The following is a 23626-nucleotide window of genomic DNA, read 5'->3' on the forward strand; positions in this document are numbered from 1 at the left end:
AGAGCGGCGTGCTGCGCTTGTCCCTCTCGACCAATCAGCGCTCATCAACAAGAAACGTAAAGCGCCGATTGGTCATTCAGGAGGGGCGTAAAACCCACGTGACATAACTCGTTGTATTTCTGACAGTTCCTCTAACGACAGAGAGGGACGAACGTTCTGATGCAATAGTTCCTGTAATTTGAGTTACGAAGGACATGTCCTTTGTCCCCCGAGAGTTTTGCTTTTGTGTACACGGACCTATATTCACTACCGTTATCTGCAACGTCATGCTTACTCTTCAAAACTACACTTACATTATATCTGCAATTCAGTTTTTAAGAATCCGAATGACGTCACTTTTGCCAGTCGTGTATATATGGGGTTTGCGATTATAAATATCTACAATATAGTTGCGGGAATCTCTAGATATCTCTAATTCCGGTTCCAGATATCTACTACGTCATTATGACAAGACACAATTCAAGTTCGAGACATCTATAACTTAATTTTGAGTCAGAATTTCTCATTATCTAGATATCTAAAAAGGACAATGTAGATATCTTCATCCATCCATTATCTACCGCTTTATTCTCCATAGTCGTATGAATAGATGGTTGTCTGAATTGAGAATTAGGATGAATAAGAGCTATCTGCAACTGAATTGTAGATATCTATAATGGCAAACCTCATACATACACATGAATGGCAAAAGTAGTTTGAATCTTATCTAGTCAAAAATGAATTGTGACGTCGTTCTGACTGGAACTGTAGTTTTGACTAGTAAGAATGACTTCACAGATATCTACAATTACAATTCAGAAAATGAAATTATTTTGACCAGTCAAAATGAAGTCACATATGTGTCATATAATTTCAGACAGTCTGTTTCTTAACTCCTTTGTATCAAAGACTTTTATTTTTGTTTGTTAAAGCTATATGCGCACATCTATTGAAATCAGTGAAATTGTTCACAGACAGACATAAAGATTACATGTGCAAAATTTAGGTGAAAAAGTTTTAATCTGTCAGAAAATTAAGATTAAATAACTATACTAACTTTTTATAAGGTCAGTGAATAATGACCTTATTCACTGAAGCATTGCTGCGTCATCGCTTCATTCACCTAAATTGAAAAATGTAAACTTTGGTGGGAACTTCGTCTCATACAATGACGCAAAAACCAATCAGTGTTGAGATTCTCGACTGATGTCACGTCACGGATGCAACATCATATCAGTGTCCAGCACACTCAGTTTGTTTCTTCCTGTCTCCTCTTCCAACCAAAATATACTGTTTCCTGGAATGGGCCCCACTTTCGAGACTCTCAAAAAAGTGCACACATCCCACGGTTTCGAATGACAAATGCAAATTTGTTTTTGGTGTGACCTTAGCATAACTGAAGGCGACACAGGTTCTCCAACACACTTGGAAGAAAAGGGTGACGCAAGGGATAGTCAACTGCAACATGAAACTTAATGCTACTTAATAAATGTTGAATTTTACACAACTGTACCAATGCCTAGTCAAACTGAACTGTATTGCCTTGTCATTCATACAGATATGTGCAATTTCATTAGACGTTTGTTGTTGTGAAACGTACTTATTTCTAAGTATATAATGACCTTATTGTATAAATTGTCATTGTGACAAGGCAACATGACTAAGATATCTGTAATTCAGTTTCTAATCAATTTGTTAAGCACTGTGTATGGGAACCTTTCCCAGAACCCACCTGGCCGTGTCCCCAGACCCCCCATTGGAGCCTGACTGCCCTACAAGGTCATTCAAACAATGCATCAGATATTATACTCTTGTCATTTCCTAACCATCAACATAACAGTTGTAATTGCATAACATGATAATTACATTTTCGTTTCCTGTGGCACACTCATCAGAGGAGTGTAGCTGCTGTTTCCATTCTCAGGCCACAGGGGGAGAAGAGCTCTGTGATGAACAATGGCTCAAGTGTTTCACCCTGCCCCATGTAAAACCTCTCACCTGTCACACAGGTTTTGACGCCCACAGCTCAGTATCAGCGAGTTCAAGCTGGTAAGTACTAAAAAAAAATTAAAAAATGATACATTCCATTAATGCCACTAACATTATCATCACATTATTTGATTTTAACACTACATAATATTGATAATTGGGATCCAGACAACATAGTGAACTTCATACCGCACTCTGACTATAAACACGCTGAAGATCAGTCAGTTGTGCAGGATTAAGAGAAATCACAAGTTAAATATTCCACATGTAGAGTAAAAATGTTGACAATTTGACATTTAAATTGCTGTAAAAACACATGCTTCCACCGTTTTCTAGAAAGGACTATAATGTGTATAATACTACTATCATGTGCATAGTGCAAATCATACATGTTTCTTTTTGGATTTAGAGAATTATTTAGGGTTGGCTGGTTTGATTACAGAGGAATAAGAGCCTGGTAGCTTGACCGTAATTTAAACCATAGATTTTTCTTTCTTTTTCGGAAAAATTGAACGGGAAAGTCTGCTAAATTTTCATTACTGTATATATAATTTATATATCAAAATTATAATTTGCTCCTAAGAAATATAAATTTTAACTCTATAATGAATGTTGGTGTAGAATTGTTTCGAAATATTTTCACAAATTGAATACTGTAGTCCTTATGTTTGTCAACAAATGTTCTCCTTTAATATACAGTCAGTGACCATTAGCGAGCTCTCCTCAACTCTCGCGATACCACGAGGCGGAAGGCATTAGGAAAATATCCCCGCACTCGTCAACTGGAGCCGCTTACGTTGAGCAGCGAGCAGCGATAGTTTTTAAAAGACAAGAGGAGAGTGGACTGTTTGTTTTGATTAAAACCCGGCGCTGAACGGGGGTTACATAGTTGTTCACATCCGCTTTAAACTGACCAGTGTAAGGGGCGAGTGTTTCATGTTTTGCAGTTTTAGGTGTGCGCGTGGACACTTCCAACTGGCGGATCGCATCAGTTGGCCCGGAGGGTCATCGTCCTTCGACGACACCCTATGCTCCGTAACTGTTTAGAAAATGACCGGAGAGAAGATCCGCTCCCTGCGGAAGGATCAGCAGAGGCCGAGCAAGGACGAGGATTTACTGGAGCCGGACGAGGAGGCTGCGACCGGGACCTTCACTGCCTCCAAGACGAACAACAAGAGCAGAGCGAGTAAAATCTTCAGCAACCACAAGTTGGTCAAGTCGTCGTCCACACAACAGCAGCAGCAACAACAGTCACATGCGAACGCTAACACCAACACGCTTTCAACGGCGAATGTTGTCGATGACAACAACAAGAACCCAATCATTCGAACCGGGCTGGACTTCCCAGTGCATGAATGTGTGTTTAAGGGAGATGTCCGGCGACTTTCTTCGCTCATTCGGACGCAGAACATCGCCCAGAAAGATGTGCATGGTGAGTTTAACAGGTATTGCAGTCAATAAACGAAAAATAAAATCGTGATCCACCCTTTTCAAGATACAGTGAAGCTTATGTCTTCATGATAAACCACCTGTCTCCAAGCAGCAGTGAAACAATTGGCTTTTTTACCTGTCAGGCCTGGATAACTGGTATGTAAATGGCTTCCTTAGCAACTTCACGCCCAGTCTTTTCAAGTCAGCATAAACAATACATTAATTGTTGTTTGCACATGAAGCCTCAGTGCTTTCTATTACCAATATTTATCAGATCCAGGACTGCAAGTAACAATTGGTTATTTTATTGATCAATCTGTCAGTTGTGATGGTTCTGTCACTTAATACAAGAAAAATATGAAACATGTCCCTGTTTTCCATAGCTCAAGGTGATGTCTTTAGGTGTCTTCAACAACCCAAGCTCTTAAACAGATGGTCCTTCTTTAAATAGTTGATTTACCTAATCATTATTGTAAATTTAGAGCTAGTCATGAATCAATACATTATCTTTAACATACAGTTGATGAGTTAAGGGGTGTTTTGTAAAACTTTGGGTGTCCCAGACTTATAAACAGTTGCCTAAAGGCCAAAGGCTGTTTCCAGTTAAACACTTCCTGAACTGATGAAACAGCAAGGTTGTTGTGTTCCGGTTCACTCGCTGATAAACAACTGGCCTGTAGTTGAGTTTCGTGTTCCTGACTGGAATCTGGTCTGTCCTCAAATCAAAGCTCTGACATGGTCTAAAGCAACAATGGTGTCAGGCAAGTTATGTGCCTGAGCTGATGTTGTTGTGCAACTTGAACCTGTACTTTACAGTGGTTTTACCGGCTGTGAATTGGTATGCTTCAGTGGCAGCCGTTTGTGTTTACTCAGACATTACCTTAGCTTTTAGTGTCTACAAACCGAAGCTGAACAGGCACACAGTGGACTCTTGAATGAACGAGGTACTAAGAAATGTCACGTCATATGCCACATACATGGCAGATATAACTTAAGCACCATAATATGAGTGGGTACTGATTCATACACAGTAAAAAAAAAAAAAAAACATTGTGGAAACTAATAATCTAATAAAAGTATTCAAATCTGTCCATGCATATAATAAAGTTGCCAAATGCCCACTCAACCAAGACATGTTCAATTTTATATTATTTGCAAAAAATTTAAGAAACGAAAACCGCTTTGTTATGTGTGCATGAAAACATTTAGATGACTGAAATGAATGGGCATTTTAACCGATTAATGGTCAGAATTCAGTCATTTCAGAGATTTTTCGTTCATATTCTCAAACGGAATGGAAGCCGCTGACAGCAAATTCTGGATGGTCTAGTGCCACATTATTGTTCAGATTTTCAGAAATAGACTCAGTAAATGAATTTGTCTTCAATCTCAAAAGTAGTCTGGGTGCAGTTATTGTTTCAGTACTCCACAAGATATTATGTGTTGAGTTGGACTAGAGCAGGAGAGGCTTTGACTCCACTGACCTGCAACATGTTTGTGTTCCCAAATATGACCTTTTGTTGTTCCACTACACTCTTTTTTGTTTCCTCACTTTGCATTTTTATCCACATCAAGTCTTCTAAAAGGCAGGCCCTCTTTAATCTGGATGCTTGCCCACTCTTCCCTAGCATGAGGACTTCAGCTTCCTCTCCAATGCTTATGAGGCACATTTCATGTCCTGGGAAGACTACCAGTGCTTCTTCACACAAAATGAAAATGTTATTTTCCCTGACTTCATTTCTAGGGTGCAGCTCCGACCATTCAGTGTCTGATGGCGAGGTTTGTCCATGGCTATTTGGATCATCTTATTTTGGGGGCGCAGTAGTTTGATTAATTGCGGTATTGCAACTGACCATATCATTTGGTTTAAACATCACATTCTCTTCAAATGTGACTGTCCTAAAGGGAATGTGCTTGTCCAAGATCCTGAGATTATTTTTAAAACAGCCAGTAAATTCTGTTTTCATTTCTTCTGCAGGAAACACTCCACTGCATCTTGCTGTCATGATGGGGCAAAAAGGTGAGCACTGTTTTACAAATGCACCTCCATGTTGTTGGGGGTTTTTTTTGTCACTCGCTGTGTTTGTCTCAGTGGCTTTCTAAATACATCTCTTTTGGGCTGTATAGTTTGTGTTTGTGGTTCCATTCTTTCCTGTATGTGTGTGTGTGTGTGTGAGTCTACTTTATTTCTCCCCTCTAGAAAGCAAGATGCCCATGCAGGAAAAAAAAGAGGTTATGTTTGTGGATTTGTGCCTGTGCAAAAGTGAGATTGAGCAGTGTCTCCTTTTTACATTAATACACTCACAGAGAAGATATAGAATACTCTTTGTGGTTGAAGTCCCTTGTACCGATTGTTGTTCCAGTGCTGGCTTGAAGACTGATAGTTTGAAGGCTGCAGAGGAAAATTAGCTGAGAAGATATGGCATTTTAAATAACAACATTATTTTTGCTTAGTGTGTTGTTTTAATATGTTTGTAGCATTGTGCCATATCATTCAGAGCTTGGTGCATTTTCAGTTCCGGGCTTTCTACAACCTCAACATGATTTGGTTTCCTGCTGAATTGTGCTGGTCAGACTGAAAGCATGTGCATAAAACATTAATATGCTGCTCCGTTGGATGCTTACATTTAATTTCACAAGGAGACCTCAGAGCATCCTATTGAAAAATTAATACCCCCTTTGTGCAGGAGGCTGCCAGTGAGCAGTTCCGGCGTAGGGTTACTTGTACTGCACAGTCCTGTTTTTTTAATTTGTGTCATTGGAACCCATTGGAGCATGGGTCTCCACTGATTTCACATTTGTATGTTGGCCCTGAGATGGACTGCCAACCTGTCCTGGGTCTACCCCTCCTTTTGCCCTGTGTGAGCTGGGATTGGCTCCATTGACCTGCGATCCTCATGTGGAGGATAAAGTGGTAGACAATGGATAGATGGAATACCAGTTGCCAGAGTGAAGACTCTGGCTTTCGGTAATTCAGACAGCAGCTTTACAAATTGTGCCGATAGATGAATTGATATGGAACTGATTGCGCTCATGAGGTTGCCTGTCGCTTGCCTGAGCTGCTGCCCTATTCTCCAGGGATGCCATGACCAGACATGGGAAAGGCTTCAGCATGAGATCATAGTCTGGGTGTGGCCGCCCCACTGAGACTGAGAGGCGGAGGCTCTCTTTTTGTATATTGTGTGTGTTTCTTTATTATTTAAGTAATCAGTAATGACACTCCTTCACAATTATACTTGTTTACTTGTTGTTGTGCAGTTCATATTTGTGATTCTGTTATAGGATGCAAATGAAACGCTCAGAAAGTAGTGTTGCTGTGACCAACTGAAGGTGCAAGGCTAAATTAACACTGACCCAAAAGAAACATGGAGTGATTACCTGAATAGTTGTTCACATTCTGCGAATGGAGACTGGTTGTTTTAATTCTAGAAAAACAGGAAACCAAACAGGAAATGGAATAAAATATAAAAAGAAACTGATACATTACGTGAGTGGTCAAATCATCATCTGACTCATTATTAGTAATGGTGCATGAATGCATTTTCTTAAAATGAAACATGACACACTATTTCCTGTCATGTTCTGTCTAACGACATATAATGACAATTCTTTCTATTTTGGCTAGTGGGAGTGATATTTGTTTCTATGGTAGCGAGGATACAATTGAGATATTTTAAAGGTGTAGTGTCAGGGTCATCACTAATAAATAACCACCTGTTAAAGTGAGAGAAAAAAGACGAGGCTCCCATGATGCACTGTCCATAAACATTATTTTTATCTGCAGAAAAACATCACCGGTTTGGTTGCAAAGTAGGGAAAAAAACAGGATCATTGTGTGATCGATAGAGAGGAAATGAGCACAAAATAGCCACGCTTTAGATGTACTGCAGAATGAGGGGAGGGGGGTTGCATAGCCCACAGAGCCCGTTGACCAGGGTCCCATGTGTAACCAATGTAGTAGTTTAGCATTAGATTAGCACTTCATTTCCCCACTCGTCTCTGCGTCACTCAGAGCTCTATGTGACTCAAGCAGCTGCTGCCCATGCTACTTACACAGAAACTCACAGGCGATTTCTTTATATCAGTACCATCACAACTCCATATTGGATCAAATAAACCACCTAATTAGGTATAGGCTAAATGTTAGTTGTTGATTTTATACTAAGAAATGACCTGAACTTGTTTGATTTTGATTATGTCTCACCACATACTAATTAAAAACATGGACAAAGTACGTTCTAATTGTAGCTCTACTCAGCATGTTATAGTTCTGCTTTGTTCATAATAGCTCTAGTGCCCAGATGAGAAATATTTTCCAAGTCCAAATTTACCTCTCTAATTCAAACTAGGCAAACACAAGTCCATTTAAATCACAAGTCCGTTCATACTCAAAGACCAAGTCTTTTCATTGTAGCTGAAACACTGGACCCAGATCAGAAGGTAGCAGGTCTGTAGCCCAGGCCACATGGTCTGACTGTTTTCTCCAATGGTTATGCAATGTACTGTATATCTGCTAAATGTTGCCATTATTACACAATCATTGGGTTTAACAGGGTGAAATATAGGTCAACGACCCAAGGGAATGCAGCCCGTACATCAGAAAGTAAGCACTTGTGCATTCGGCTGGCTGTAATTTTCTGACATTCTCTGTTAACAGCTGCTTCTTCCCTGATCTGAACTCTGGTATTTCGAATGTATTAACATGGAGTTCTACATTGTCCTTTACTGATGCAGAACAGAGTTCTGGTTCAGCACAGCATCTTTGTTTGATTTAAGTGAAATGGATGTCAGAGTGCTATTGGGATATCACATGTTTACATGTAACAAAGTGTGGAGACAATCTTTAGTCTATCTTTTGGTGGTGAGCCTTCAAACAACCTATAGCACATGTCCTGCAGATCACCTCACTACGAACTGGGCAGAAATATATTGAGACAATGTATTCAGACTAGTCATGAGCCAAGTCTTTGAGCTTGAGCTGCTCCCTGGTGCCAACAGAATTACTTACTACTGGCCTGTCTTTGTTCATTTTGGTTTTCTTTGCCATGCCTTCACCTTCAAGTCAGCCATACTTTAAAATGATGGCATTGTCCATACTACTTACTGTGCGAAGGAAAGGTGCTTTTGGTGCTGCCCCAAACCTGCCTTTCTATTTCTCTGCAACCACATTGTCTGGACTGCCACGTTATTCTTGGTTGTGTGGATAATCTGTTTAATTAGATAGAAATTTGAAATGTCTTTGTCATAAAGAATGTATGAGACTCCAGCATTTCTGTTATTAATGAAACATAGTATGTATGTAGATTAGAGAGGTGATTATGTGACAATTTTGTGTTACACTCAGAGTTTACTCTTCCTGTTTCTAGACACCAGGGTGGCTCTGTGAATGCGCCCCTGGAGGCAGGCTTTTTATTCGTGTTCATTATGACTTGTTTAGCAGAGAAACAAGTCTGAACTTGTGAGTAACCAGATGTATTGAGAGCTCGTACGCAGCTTTGTTCAGAATAAATGATCATTGAAAAGGCAAATCAAACAGCCCTACTTATTCACTCGGTGGACTGTTAGCCATTTGCCTCTGCTTTGCATTTGTTGGGTTTGCTGCTCACAGAGGTGACGGACTGCTTCTGCCCAGTGGTGCCACAGATCTGTATTGATGCCAACAGCATAATAAATGATGTCACGACAAACCTTTGACAGCTGAGCCAGAACAACAGGCTTCATTTTTTTTGCCTGGCGGTAGTTTGTTGACAAGCTGTCCAGAGAGTTGAGGGATTTTGTGCCGCACTTGCCATTCATTTAGCCAAAGAAAAGGGACGAGAGCCTTTTGGCTGGTTTCCTGTTGTTTGATTCAAGCACGGCTCTGTGGGTCTCTCTTCACAGCATTTTTATTGGTGAGATTATTTTACTGTAGAGAAGCTCTCCTCATTTTGCAGCAGTAGTGAATAGGATGCTGAGTCTTGTGTAACTGTGGGCCCCATATGGCTCTTCAGTTAATGGGTCAGCTGTCGGTTCAATCCTACACACAATCTGTCCCTCTATGAAACCAGGATTATTTTTAAATCTGTGATGCCACAGGAGTTATCTCTGGCTTTTTTTTTATCAAGGATGTTTATAGCAATGATCTATTTTCACATTTAGTGTAAAATGATTAGGCAAGATAAATGAATTAGATTGACCAAAATGGTGGGCATGAAGTTATATTAGTATCAGGGGGTTTACTGTCTTTTTGACAAGGTAATCTTTGATAATGGATGCAGAAAGAGGAAATGAATTTCTTCTGAGAAACTTTCATGTTAACACACAATTTGCCTGATTTAAACATGTCTTCAGTTATTTTTGCTTGAATAGAAAGCAGCTGCTACAATTTCAGAAAGCTACATCTGAATTCTATGTTGTATTATGGATTCATGTTTACCTGCAGATTGGCCTTTTTTATAGCTTGTTTGCACCTTTTCTTTTAAAGCACATTGAATTTGACTGTTGTTGCTTTTCTAGGCCCCTTACATGCAAAACATGTCATTGTATTAAAAAAGTCTGAGGTTGAGAGTAGGGGGGAAGCTGTGGAGTTTCTCTTTTTTCATGTTCTTTGTCCTTTTTCTATTAGCTGTGATTCTATGATTCAAATAAAGTGTTTAATACTGATGTTTCTGTCTGTTTGGACCATGTGTAGAGTGTGCCCACCTTCTGCTGGCCCACAATGCACCAGTGAAAGTGAAGAATGCTCAGGGATGGAGCCCCCTCGCAGAGGCCATTAGCTATGGAGACCGACAGATGAGTAAGTAAAAGCGTCGTCAACACACTGAGACACAGACCTTTTGAAACTTTCCCAGCACCACTGCTACAAACCTGTTATCTTATCTCAACAAGTCAGTTACTCGACTCCTTCAATAAGTAAACACTGCTTCCCCAGTGGAGTTTCACTTCAGATGTCCTGAGAGAAAAAGGTCTTATCTGCAGATGCTAACTAACAAATGGTTTGGCACGTTCTTCCACACGAATGCTGCCTCCCTCTTCCCTTCGAGGAAGAGGTTACATTCCTCAAAGCCACTCTCTTGCTTTTGAGTGTGAATGAAAAGCAGTTCATTAGAGAGAATAGATAGATTCAATGTTTTTTTTGTGTTCATTATCTTGATGGAAGAAGGCCCAAGGTTTACAAGCCAGTCAGACTGCAACACTGAGAGGCCAATCGTCTTAGCCTTTACTGGTTCATGGCAGTGAAATTTGTATGAATAATAGAAGAATTATGTGTGTCAGTCTGCATAAATAATAAATATCCATGGATGTAATTCCAAAAGTGTTTTTGTTTTTTAAGCATGTGAATTGGCCAGCGAATACACATCTTTGAGTTGAAGTGTGTTTGGTCATTGTGCAGACAATGTCCAGAGAATCCGGTCAGGACTTTGTCTGGACGGAGTCAGGCCTTTGAGGGGAGTTTGCAGGTGAGTATCTGGTGGCTGGGTCTGTATCTGTCTGTCTGCTGTGTGAGGAGATCACACAGGAGACGGGTACAGACTTAAACTGCAGACGTACAGTAGGTCAGTTTACCGGTCTCTCTGGTTAGCTGTGGTAATGAAGTTACAGAGACAGGGACTTTGCATCGGTTTGAGGTCTGTAATAGCTCACTGAATTACAGGGTAGGGCTGTTATAGTATTTAGGGCTGCAACTCAGGATTATTTACACAATTGATTATCTGTAAATTAGATTTTTTTCCACGAAATGTCAGAAAATGAACAATGATGTTGTCAAATGTCTTGTTTTGTAAATATTTCTTTGTTCTAGGAAGTAAAGAAACCAGAAAACTCTCAAACCGATTAATCGATTCGAGTAAATATAGTTGGCAATCAATTTAGTTTAATACTTGAGTAATTGATTGGTTGTTGCCTAATCCTAATAGTATTTAAGTCTAAAATGTCTTAAGTATTAACAATGCGTTAACAATGTTTCAATCAACTTTTCAACAGCTCTCTATGCATGTGGTTTAAAAAGCAGGCATCTGCTTTAAAGTGAGTGATTTTTAAAAAGAGCGTTAACTCAATGCGGTTCTTTGTTATTTTAAGTGATTCATTTTCAGAAGTAAAATGCGGCTCAGAAATAGATGCTGTCGTGTGCTTTGTTTAGAAAGAGCTATTTCGGTCTTTACTTGCCTTCCACGCACACAGCTGTGTTGTCAAGCTCGGGAACTTTTTTAAAGGGCTGCCTCAGCCATGTTAGTGTTTATTAGAGAGATAACTGCTTTTTTCATGTGGGTGTCAGACAGCAGTGGTCTTTATAGCTGGTTTTCAAATAGACAGCCAGACTCAAATTTCCTGCAGATAAGTTTTGTGTGTTGATGTGAATTTCAGCAAGTCGAAGGTTGAGGCAGCTTTAAAATGTTGGTATTTTCATTATATGTTCATGTGTTGAGAATTTATTGATTTATCGATCAGCTGTTTGGTGCATACAATGGTGATAACACCATTTTGAATGTCTTGTTTTGTCCACAAACCAAATATTCAGTTTACTGTCATAGAGGAGCAACTAAACCTCAAAATATTCATATTTAGGAAGCTGAAATATCAAAACACACACACACACCGATAATGAATTATCAAAATTCTTTCACCTGTTCAATAATTCGTGAAACACTATACTAGAGATCACACGATTAACCCACTGTGAACATGTTTTTTGTTATGATTTAGGGAAGTTTTGTTCTTTTGCAGTTCATGTGTAGCCATCAGTGATGGTCAATCTATATTTGAGGGAAATATCCCTCCAGAGTCCAAGGGACAGAAAATAATGGTGGTGTGATTTTATGAAAGGATTATCACCACTCACAGGTCTTACTCATACCCAGTGAGTTTGGCGTCTGTTTAAAGTAATTTGACATTTGAACAGCCAACCATTTAAGTATGTTTGAATATGTGAAATATGTGAAAGCCTAGCTTGTACTGGGGATGGGTTATACAGTGCATCTTTAGTATTACATATTTGGTACTGCAGGCTTCACAGCAAAGTGAGGTGGTCTATCTAAAACACAATAAAAACTCATACTGCAACATCATACTAGTATTATAAATAAAAGTAAAACAGTTGGTGACCTCAGTGTAAACCAGATTAACCCCCCCCAACTGTTGCTCCACCACAGTGTCTATGTACCTGTGCCTGTCAGTGATGTTGGAGAGCAGCCAGCAACAGGTGTCAGCAACAGTAATACTAATTGTTATAGAGCGGCAGTTTGTGATGTTCTAAGTGCTAACTTGTTCTGACTCTGTCTCCTTTCATTAATGTGAGGAGGTGACTTGATTGAGATCACACACCTTATTAACGCCAGGAAAGTGCCCTAATCACAATCAGTATCTGAGTGAATTAGTGCCAACATGGTAAGTCAGTTTGGTTTAGTGCTGAAGCAGTCAGGATTGTTTTCTCAACCTGGTTTTTGGCTGGGTCAGCTGTAAGCAGATGGCAAGATTATACTCCTTACCTTATGCCACTGAGAGACAACAAGGATCAGGAGGATCCTCATTCAGTCTGTCTACCCTCATTAAACAGCCAGGCCAAAAAGACACCCCGTGTTCTGTACCCGCGCTTATGTTGGCATGCGTGCCATGTGCCCTATTTTTACCATTAAACCCAGACTTTGCCCCCTTTGCTCTACTTCATGGGGAGTGCCGGTCAGTCATAATGAGCGTCATGTTTGTTTATGTTGACTCACCACGTGGACATTTAGGAGCACAGGCGCTAGTTAGGTTTCTAACAATGCCACGCAGCGTGCGTGCGTGCGTGCGTTCGTGCGTCTAAAACCAGTTTTCTTGCACATAACCAAGCAAGTCTCATGCAGCCCGGATGCTAAAGAGATGTGAAAGCTTGTTGAAGTAACCCACCATGGTTCAAAGTCGCCTATCCGCCAGATCATTAAATAGGTTAAAGGTGCAGTTCATCAGCAGGTGGTCTTATTTCTGCAAGGCTTGTTCCCTTTGAACTTCGTGGAGCATTTTAATCCGTGGTGCACAGGGTTGGTCGGGTGCTGCTGGGAGTGTTCCATGTGGCTGCAGGAAGTCAACATATCTCTAAAGGCCATCAGTGCTGTAATGGACGTGCCCTTTGACTTTTGGTTGTTTCATTAGTGGTAAGATTTGCGCTGAGAACCTTTTCTCAAGAAAATGGTGGTGACCTATAGAATACATTCATACTCTCAAGTCTGCCCTGATATTGCCTCTTAAAATCCATATTTAGTGTTTAGATACAGAGGTCAAAAGCTCCAGAAAGGTCCAGGGTCAGAGTGGCCTTCAAGCCATCATACAAATGCCATAGGTTTTTTTTTTTTTTTAATATGCGTAAACTCAAATTGTTGGTCAGCTGAAAATGCTGCGTGGTAAATTATGTTTGCTTTTTATATGTAATCATTTTATAATTCTGGTCATGTGAGTGATAGCATGCTAATGACAGCTGTGTTCGGAGGTGATCATGCACCAAACCTTTTACACTTACATTAATAAAAACATGTATGCTAGGCACTCATCATTAGTTTAGACAGCTTCAGTGTTTTAGAAAAAGTTATTTTCCAGGCAGCTTATAGTGAGACTTTCATGCCTTGACTAAAACTTCCCCCTGAAGCATTTTCATTGGTGGGATCAGAGTCAAAAATGTTATTTAAAAATGTAATTTAGTCCAGGTTGGCCACACGGTGGTTTAGTGGTTAGCACTCTCGCCTTGCAGCAAGAAGACCCGGGTTCGAGCCCCGGTTGGAACAAGGGCCTTTCTGCATGGAGTTTGCATGTTCTCCCCGTGTGTGCGTGGGTTCTCTCCGGGTACTCCGGCTTCCTCCCACAGTCCAAAAACATGCAATGTGGGGATAGGTAAATTGGATACTCCAAATTGACCATAGGAGAGAGTGTGAGAGTGAATGGTTGTTTGTCTCTATCTGTATGTGGCCCTGCGATGGACTGGCGAACTGTCCAGGGTGTACCCCGCCTATCGCCCGATGTGGCTGAGATTGGCACAGCACCCCCCGCGACCCTCTGGCAGAGGATAAAGCGGTAGATGATGATGATGATGATGATGATGATGATTTAGTCCAGGTTCTCACCAAAGGTTCTTAAGTCACTTGGCTAAAAGCTTCCTCTTTGAAGATGCTTTTAAACTCACTTCTTGTTCTCGTTCTTGATTTTCCCCTTAATCTGCCTTATTTCTGCGTTCTTCAGTCACAGCATTGCTGAGGAAGCTCAAGCAGCAGTCCAGGGAGAGTGTGGAGGACAAGAGGCCCAAGCTGCTAAACGCTCTGAAAGAGGTAAGTAGCATGTAGTGTAGATGCTGTTTTTTGACCCTGACCTTCTTGTTCTTGCTCCCTAACATTAAGTCATGAACTCCTGTAGATGTTATCATCTAACAATTATTGCTTTCAGGTCAAGGAGAAAGGCAGTTAAGAAGTTAACTGGTGGGAAAATAAGAGACAAAAAGATGCAAACTTAAAAGCCTACTACTCTAAAAGCCGTGTATGTTTTTACCATGGCATATTTTAAACAACTGATATTGATGTCTTAACAAGTTGCCTGAAAGTCAGTTGTTGCGGTGTTCGCTGGTACTGTTGAGTAACCCTCCTGGATGATGAGCCAGAGTTGTGAGACATGATTTTTCTGTGTCATTGTAGCTCACAGATAATAAAGGGCTGGGAAATAATGATCCTCTTGACAGTCTGATGTCATCAGAGAAGGGTGGATTGAGATGAGATCAGTGCATCCCAGCCTGAGCTGTGGCATTTAGGATAGGCATAGTCCTTCATTTACTTGGGCCTATCTAAAGCACATTTCATGTCAATTTTTTCTTTATTGTTTTGGTTGCATACACATAAACACAATTATTTATTATTTTCCAGAAAAGAGCACATTTTGCTACGTATATATCCCTAATTGTAATGTACATAACAACTCTGTATTTTCTTTATATTTTTTTTTCCCACCCATGTACTTTTACTAGTAATTAATTTTTTATATCATCTCCTGCAGCTTGGTGATTTTTACTTGGAGCTTCACTGGGACTTCCAAAGTTGGGGTGAGTTAAGTGCTGATGCTCAGTGATTCTAAGTAGCACAGACGAAGCATTATTTCCACACACATTATTCACTCTGGAAAGTAACCACATGTTCTCAGTGAGAAAGTTGTTCAAATACTAATACAAGAGTATTATAGATACAGATGGGAAAATATGATGTAATCAATGTGTTTGCCTTATGAGGGAAAATATTTACTGCTGGAGTCATATTACTCCTCCTGCTGCACCTGAACTGTCATCCCATCCTCTTTTGTACACGACACTCCATTTAAAGCAAAGTGTACACTTTTAACAATGGCCTCACATAAATGGAGGAAATAATATTATATTAGATGTATCTGCTGGCTCTAATATTAAATATAAATGGCTGTAATTTCTGTTTTCCAAAGCAATTTTAACAGCTGTTATCTCCAAGCTCACTTTCAAGTGTATTTCTCAAAGCAGAGGCTTTGATCCTTGTTGATGGTTTTTCTTCTGGAAGTTTCTCTCCACTGTATTGAATATTGGATTCTTGGTCACCTCTCATACGGAGTCATTTTTTCCTGTATTTTCTGGATGTGCTCCAATTATGCTGTGTAGGCATCGTTTTTAAATAAGTGAAGTGACCCTGAGGTCTATGGAGTGATGAGCTTTGAAGTGGGTGGTTGTCTTCATTATTGTGTGAGGTTCTAACATTCAGGTAGTTCTCCATGTTGAATTTTGCCTCTTTGTATTGCAGTGCCTTTGCTCTCCAGAATCCTGCCTTCGGATGCGTGCAAGATCTACAAGCAGGGCATTAACATCAGGCAAGTCCTGTCAACAAATAAATCATTAATGTAAAATGTTTACATGATGATTTAAGTTAATTTGACATTGGGATTTTTAACAACATTATATTTTGCGGTTTTAAGTCAACATCCAAAAAATGGAAAGCCACATCAAATGAAACTGTAATTTCATGAGAAAAACCTTTACTTATTTATCTGCCATTGTGCTGCACAACAACACCACATTTTCTCTTTCTCCTCTTTCTTCACACTCTTCTACCTCTGATTTCATCTCCTCAGCCTAGTTTGATTAGTATGAAACAATTTCCCGGCAGTAGAAGGAAGCTGACGGGCAAATCCTTCACTTCTGTGTTACGATTTATAGCAGATCTTCACAGAGGAAATGTTACTGCAGAGTCTGAAGCGCTGCCAGGTTCACTTACACACTCCACACATTCTGATGCAGATGTATGCTGACACATACAAAAACAATGAATCTACAGCAGGACTCGTACATCCATTGAAAGCTAGTTCACTGTCGTATTTTTGTTTTGAACAAAACCTGGCAGACCTACAGTATGTCTAACCCACCCACACACACACAGAGATATTTCTGTGTTCTGTGTTGGGCCATTAACATATCAAAAGAATGTAGTAAAGACTGAATTCAGTTAGTAAAAGTATGTGTTTTGGACTCTGTGTGCTGTTCATGTGTAAGAAAACCTTGGAGCTCGTCATTGTTTTGTCAGACTGCTCCTGGCTGTTGAATTTGGCATTCAGAATAACCTCTTGTTATCCTGGCATTACTGGAAGCATCGCAGCTTCTTTTTCTTTTCTTTAGAGTTTGAAATGTGTGTTTCTTGGTATACTTGGTCTAGCTTGTTCCCATCCTTTTCCTGTCTTTCTCCCTTCATTTATTTGAAGTCCCCCACCCTGATCTGTATTCATTTATTTGCGTGAACATAGATTGGACACTACACTGATAGACTTCACAGACATGAAGTGCCAGCGCGGTGACCTCAGCTTCATCTTCAACGGCAATGCCATCCCCTCCGAGTCCTTTGTTGTGCTAGACAACGAACAGAAAGTCTACCAGCGGATACATCACGAGGTGTGGATTTTGGTAGAATGTGAATGAATTAATAGATGTATGTCTCTGAAAGCCTTATTTATGATGTGTCCATTAATATCCGTGTGTAAGAATTTTAGGTTAATCCCGTTACCGAAAGTGTGTCTGAAACTTTGATATTATTACAGCTTTATCAACTATGGAGATACAAATGTGAATGTTTGTTAAAGGAATACTTCACCAATTTGCATTTAGCTTTGTATTACTAGAATAGGGGTATTATTTTTTTTTTTTAAATACTACCCCTATTCTAGTAATACAAAGCTAAATGCAAATCGCTGAAGTATTCCTTTAAGATAATGATACTAGTGGTACAAGCTGCTCGAGCTTGTCGAAGTTACTCGTCTTTCAACCTGGAAGCTGAGGGTTTGATTCCCGGCTCCACTAGTCTACATGCCGGTGTGTCCCTGGGAAAACCCATGTTGCTCCTGATGGCTGTGCTAGCAGCGTGTGAATGGGTATGAAAGATTGTGTGACAGATGTGATAGATAGCACAAAGATGTGCTGTATGAATGGGTGTGAATGGTAAAAGCTGTGGTGTAAAGCAGCTTTGAGTGCTCATCAAGATTCAAATTCGATTACACTTAATTTTTCCCCGAGGGGGCAATTAAAAAGGTAAATAAATACTAGAAAAGCGCTATATAAATACAGACTATTTGCTCAAAATAGAAGAGGGAGTCCACACAAGTTTCAGTCATCCAAGTCATTTGTTTGTTCTCAGAAAAGGTATTACATCAGTAAGTGTGTGTGTGTGTGTGTGCACATGAAGAGCTTCTGGGAGAGTGAAAGAAACTGTCAGGTGTACTTAGGACCTAATCAAGGCCAAACTGCTCAGCAGGACAATATCGCAACTCCGCTCCCCACACACACACACACACACACACACACACACATACACACACACACACACACACACACACACACACACACAACCTACAAGAAAACTGAAGAGGTCAAAGCTGTGATATCAAAAAGGCCCTCAGCAGATATAAGTGTCATCTGTAAATGTTATTAGTGTTAATTTTTTATTTTTTCACAAGTAAAAACTTCATTCACGTGATAGAACTAAACTATTCATCTTGCAGTTGGTTGGATCCCAGTGTCCATGCCCTTGTTTATGCCTGTGTCTTGCAATTTTAGGAGTCAGAGATGGAGACGGAGGAGGAAGTGGACATCCTGATGAGCAGCGATGTTTACTCCGCCACACTCTCCACCAAGTCTATCACTTTCTCAAGGGCGCAGACTGGCTGGCTGTTTAGAGAAGACAAAACGGTTGGTGTCAGTTTTTGTACTCGATGGTGTGACGATATTATTCCCACTGCCTCAGCTTTTCCAAACACTGCTCTGGGTCGCAGGGTTCCAGATGCTCATGGAATTTGGCACCAGGGGTTTCTGTAGAATTTCTGGAATTTTTAGTAACTTTTTCCCTGACGAAAAAAGACACAGGAAGACACAGATATATGCTGCATATCAGAATGTATTGTACATTTAACAACAGTTGAAGTATCCTGGGTTAACCCCTGTACCTGCAACATCAGTAACAATCAATCAAACAAACTGTGATTGGACATTCTAAGGTCACGGAAGGTTTTTTGAAGCCACCATTATGTTGTACTTGTTGGATGTGTGAATATCGGTTCTCTGGGTCACCCGTTATAAGCTCTTCTATTACTGAAACTGCAGTTCAGCTGTTCAGTGCTGTCGACAGCCTCCACTATCCCGATCTTATTTCCTGTGCTTCATCACACACACTAGCAGTAAAGGACAGTAAATACATAAGAAGAGCAGCAGTGATAAACCCGGGAAGGAATCCCATATTCATGGTTAAAAACGACAAAGACAGTATAGGGAGGCAGTGAACGAGATATGTGAGAACTGCTCTGTGTCCCGTTGCTCCTTTGTCCTTTTGACATGTGTTTAAAAGGGAAATCGACGGCTCCACGGGGGAGGGAACTTTTTTCACTGTTTTTCCTATCTCCAGGAGCGCGTGGGAAATTTCCTGGCAGATTTCTACTCTGTGAACGGCCTGGTCCTTGAGTCCAGGAAGAGGCGGGAGCATCTGAGTGAGGAAGATATCTTACGGAACAAAGCCATCATGGAGAGCCTGAGCAAGGGAGGAAACCTCATCGAGCAGAACTTTGAGGTGAGTGTGGCATTGAATCGGGCTGCCTATGGTCACAACATTGATTGTAAATTGAACATTTTATATTCCTGGGTTCCATTCCGCCCATGGTCCCTTGCTGCATGTCTTCCTCTCTCTCTCCCGCTTTTTCACTCTTCAGTGTCCCGTCCAATAAAGGCCCCACAAAAAACTGCTCAGCTCAAATCAATTAGAATAATCTTTTTTTTACCAGTGTCTCCTAAAAATATATCCTGTGAATGAAGTGGTGCAGAAACTGCAGTGGCCACTTTTCCAAAGTGGAGTCTTGTGTAAGCCACTGCAAAAGTGTCCAAACCAAGAGAAAGTACTCAAGGCTGTTAATTTATACTCTCTGCAGCATAACCACCAGTGCAGTCCTGACACTGTTCTGTCCCGCTGGAAACTTGGGGTAGGATGTTTGTCTCTGAAAAATAACCCTCACAGAGTGTTCCTGCTGTATCAGTACTAAGATAAACCCTGCAGACTCAGCATGGACTTCCTGCCACACGGTCAATGCAAAAACTCCTGGCATGATTCGCTCATTGTTGTCTCTTAAATGTTCTATCTGCTCCCAATATGAAAAGCTGCTCCAGTCACTTGAGTAATGAGGAAAAATGGACTCCGTTTGTCATCCACTTTGCATGCTCGTTATTCCCAGCACTGCCACCTGTTGACAAAGGTTACAAACCAGCACCTTGTTCATAGAGACAAGTCTCCCATCCACCACCTCCCTACTACAGTAGGTTCCAGAGTTTGCTTAGCAAGCCCTTGTCCAAACACTGAGCATAAAGCCAGTCACAAAGTAAAGACAAAGCCACTGAACACCCAATAGATGCCTTTTAACTGCTCCTGTTTTTGTCAACACCCCCTTTGTTCTGTGCTGGGCTTTGCCTCGCCACAGTCTATTCATATGAAGTCAAGCTTACTCGGGTTTGAAGTAGAAAGTCTGTATTTCAATTGCTGTAGATATAGAAATAACTCCCCCTTCCATGCTGGTGGAAATGTGTTACAGAGAAGTTAAATAAGAAGCCGCTGTGACATAGCCGTGTTTATCACAGCAAGGGAGATGCAGGCAGCTCTTCGCCTGCCGACACAGCGAAGTGTGAGGGGGCTTTTCAAAAAAGGCTCGACGTTATTGATCATACAAATGAAGGTTAAAACCCCTGGTGCCATGGAATGATGGCGGGCGGGAGCAGCATACCAGCATATCACGGCCTCCGCAGACTGAGTGTACTCTGTCCTCGTCGCAACAGCGTGCCAAAGCTTATACAGTGAGAGTGAGCTCTTATCAAAGCCTCATCGCTGTGATAATTCAAATGTAGTGGGGAAAAATAAAGGAGAGCAAAATGTCCGTCGAGTTTGCCACTTTTCCACATTATTCTGCCCTAGTTTCCTTATTTGCCCACAACGGAGAGGTCAGCTGTTTTTCTTCTCTTTTTTTAAACTCAACATTGGCAACAGAACAGCAAGCTCATTTTCAGAGAAAGACAAATTTAGGCGGAAAACAGGATGGAGCTCATCCCGGTTCCAGTTCAGTTTGAGCAAGAACAGACAGTACAGACAGCGGAAGAGAACTCTTTTCAGTTCATCGACGGCGGTAGAGACGAGATCATTGCTCTCAGGAAGTAAACAGTGTGCGATTTGCTTTGGAGAGCGTTCTCTTTGCGATGCTTACCTGTGGTTCTGTGTGGGCAAAAACATCAGTCAACAAGCTGATCAAACAGACTCGTCTGCAGCTGAGTTTAAACTAATGTAGAACATAGAACAGGTTGCATGGCAGCATGGAGGCTCCTCACTGTACTGATGCAGTGCAATATTTCCATTATTTGTTTCTTATGAGTCATGATCAAACACGTTCAAACCTGACAGTGTTCCCATCTCTGCAAACATTCACCTTGAACAGACTGAGCTGATATATTTTAACTGAATGAAGTGAAAAAGATAGTAAAGGTAAGGTAAACAAAAAAGTGTATGTGGGAACTCTGGAAAGGCTTAACGGAGGTTACTTTTGTGATCCACTGGGGCCCCCTAGTGGCCTGTGCTGTGCATGTTATTACTCTGGAGGAATAAAAGAATAGACAGATAGAATAAATGTATTAAAATGAATTCAAACAAGGTCTTGCTGTGACTTTTGGGTGTCTGTGGGGGGTCTGAAGTTGGCGGCTCATGTGAAGAACACAGAAACTGTGTCTTGTTAGTTTAACTGACTGTCTTGTTTTGGTCTTGTCTGCCACTGATCGTGTCTTTACTCATGTTAAGTCTGCTGTGATTCAGTCCGACCTTCAAATATTTTATTTCTCTCTGTGTTTTTTTTTTTTTCCTTTCTCTCTCTCGCTCTCTGCTCTTCAGCCGGTGAGGAGACAGTCTCTTACTCCCCCATCACCCAACACTGTCTCCTGGGAAGAATACATCACTGCTGATAATGGAAAGTAGGTATCTGAACACATGGAGACAATGGAACATAATATATTTAATAACACAGAAAAAGTAGGTTTTTACAATTGTATTTGGGTAATGTTCATACATTATAATAATGTATTATTATATTTATACACATGCTTTCCTTTTTCTATAAATCTTGCACATATCGGTGTTTTTACAATCGCAGAAGTTTAACTCCATAGCTCCGATTTTTCCGATAAAGGTCATTAACCTGTGTCGGCTCTTCCTCAGTGAGTTTGCTCACATGAGAAAATAATCTGACCTGAGCTTGTTTGTGTCTGTCTCCTCAGAGCACCTCATCTAGGAAGAGAGCTGATCTGCAAAGAGAGCAAGAAAAACTTCAAGGCCACCATAGCCATGAGTCAAGACTTCCCTCTGGGCATTGAATCGTGAGTCTTGTCTTTAATCAAAATAAACAGAAACTGTCAGGTTGTTGTGTTAATTATATTTGTTAAGAACTTGCTGTGTTGTTTTACAGACTTGTGCTAAGCTGTAAATGAATGATTATTGAAATACTCTCCAAATTCACCATGTCAAAATCAAACAACCTAAGATCTGTAAATATTTTTCGATTTTAGTCATAATGCTGTGAAGGTGTTATTAACCATTTGTTGTCCCGCTACCTCTCAGGTTGTTAAATGTTCTGGAGGTGATTGCACCCTTCAAGCACTTTAATAAACTCAGGGAGTTTGTGCAGATGAAGCTCCCTCCCGGTTTTCCTGTCAAACTTGGTAAGTAGATGTTATTCAACAGGATGACAGTGTAGTTACTCATTCTCGTGAGTGAGTAGATTTCTTGGGAGATTCATCCAAGAGGCTTCTACTGTACAGTCCAGACAGTCAGTGGTGAAACCCGGGGATTAAACGTCTATGGGTGTTGTCAGTGTAGCTCCAGGGTGAGTCACAAACTGTCAGTGAAGAGTCAACTCCAGCTGTTGTTGGCTCTAGGTTATTAACCATCGTTATTACCTAATAAGTGCCCTGAGTTCACGCAGGGCAACTGTTGTTTCTGTGGTCATTTGAGGCTAAAATAAAGGATGAAAGGACAGCATTGTAGGTGAGGGGACAAGAAGATACAAATGTAAACTTTTTTGGAGAGAGAAGCCATCTTTGTCAAAGTTGAAAAACCATCTAAGTATAGTTTGTAATTTTTTTTTCTTTATTTTTTTTTTTTGCAGACATCCCCGTCTTTCCCACAATCACAGCCACGGTGACGTTTCAGGAGTTTCGCTACGACGAGTTTGATGAGAGCATTTTTACCATTCCCAATGAGTACAAAGAAGATCCGAGCCGCTTCCCTGATCTTTAACCTTGCACACACATGTACTACAGAACAACATTGTGCAACAAAAACTAACTCTTTTAAATACAAAAGGAAAACTGGAGGGATAAAAAAAAAAAAACTCTGATGAAAAAAGACTTCAAAGATAACAGACATGGCCTCATGAGACATGATGGCCAACGATGACACCAGGGGCGTCACTAGGTTTTAAGGACAGGGGGGGCTTAGCCCCCAAGAGATGCACAGAATGTGAGCGAACGTTTAATTTCGCAAACAGCTAACAAAAACTGAGAAATGGCACGTTTTGGACAGATTTAACAGAGATACTTTACTGTGCAAATGCCTCTTGATCCATGTCTGGATCCCCTTGCTCTCTCTGCCTTGACCTTGCCTGTTGATCTTTTTCTCCCTCCGCATCTCCTTCTGCCTGACCCTTCAAGATGCATTTAACACAATGA

The 23626-nt window shown here is 40.7% G+C and overlaps 1 protein-coding gene across 1 annotated transcript; it reads left to right on the forward strand.

The window, feature by feature from the left end:
* The first annotated feature begins 2652 nt into the window (after nt 1-2652).
* ankrd13c (ankyrin repeat domain 13C) lies at nt 2653-23349 on the forward strand. The gene is made up of 13 exons (XM_058638871.1): nt 2653-3400; nt 5378-5419; nt 10070-10174; nt 14584-14669; nt 15385-15430; nt 16149-16215; nt 17143-17287; nt 18446-18577; nt 19287-19448; nt 21795-21874; nt 22178-22276; nt 22518-22618; nt 23065-23349. The coding sequence occupies exons 1-13, from the start codon at nt 3019-3021 to the stop codon at nt 23193-23195; spliced, it is 1578 nt and encodes a 525-aa protein (XP_058494854.1). The 5' UTR covers nt 2653-3018; the 3' UTR covers nt 23196-23349.
* Nucleotides 23350-23626: the final 277 nt, after the last annotated feature.

This window comes from Solea solea, chromosome 9 (assembly GCF_958295425.1).
Source record: "Solea solea chromosome 9, fSolSol10.1, whole genome shotgun sequence".
NCBI lineage: Eukaryota > Metazoa > Chordata > Actinopteri > Pleuronectiformes > Soleidae > Solea > Solea solea.

What these genes read in the sequence shown, in the direction of transcription:
- ankrd13c (XM_058638871.1), top strand. Translation starts at nt 3,019, where the DNA reads ATGACCGGAGAGAAGATCCGCTCCCTGCGGAAGGATCAGCAGAGGCCG. An exon ending in ATCACTGCTGATAATGGAAA is followed by an intron (nt 21,875 to 22,177) that starts GTAGGTATCTGA and finishes CTGTCTCCTCAG; the next exon opens with AGCACCTCATCTAGGAAGAG. An exon ending in TTCCCTCTGGGCATTGAATC is followed by an intron (nt 22,277 to 22,517) that starts GTGAGTCTTGTC and finishes GCTACCTCTCAG; the next exon opens with GTTGTTAAATGTTCTGGAGG.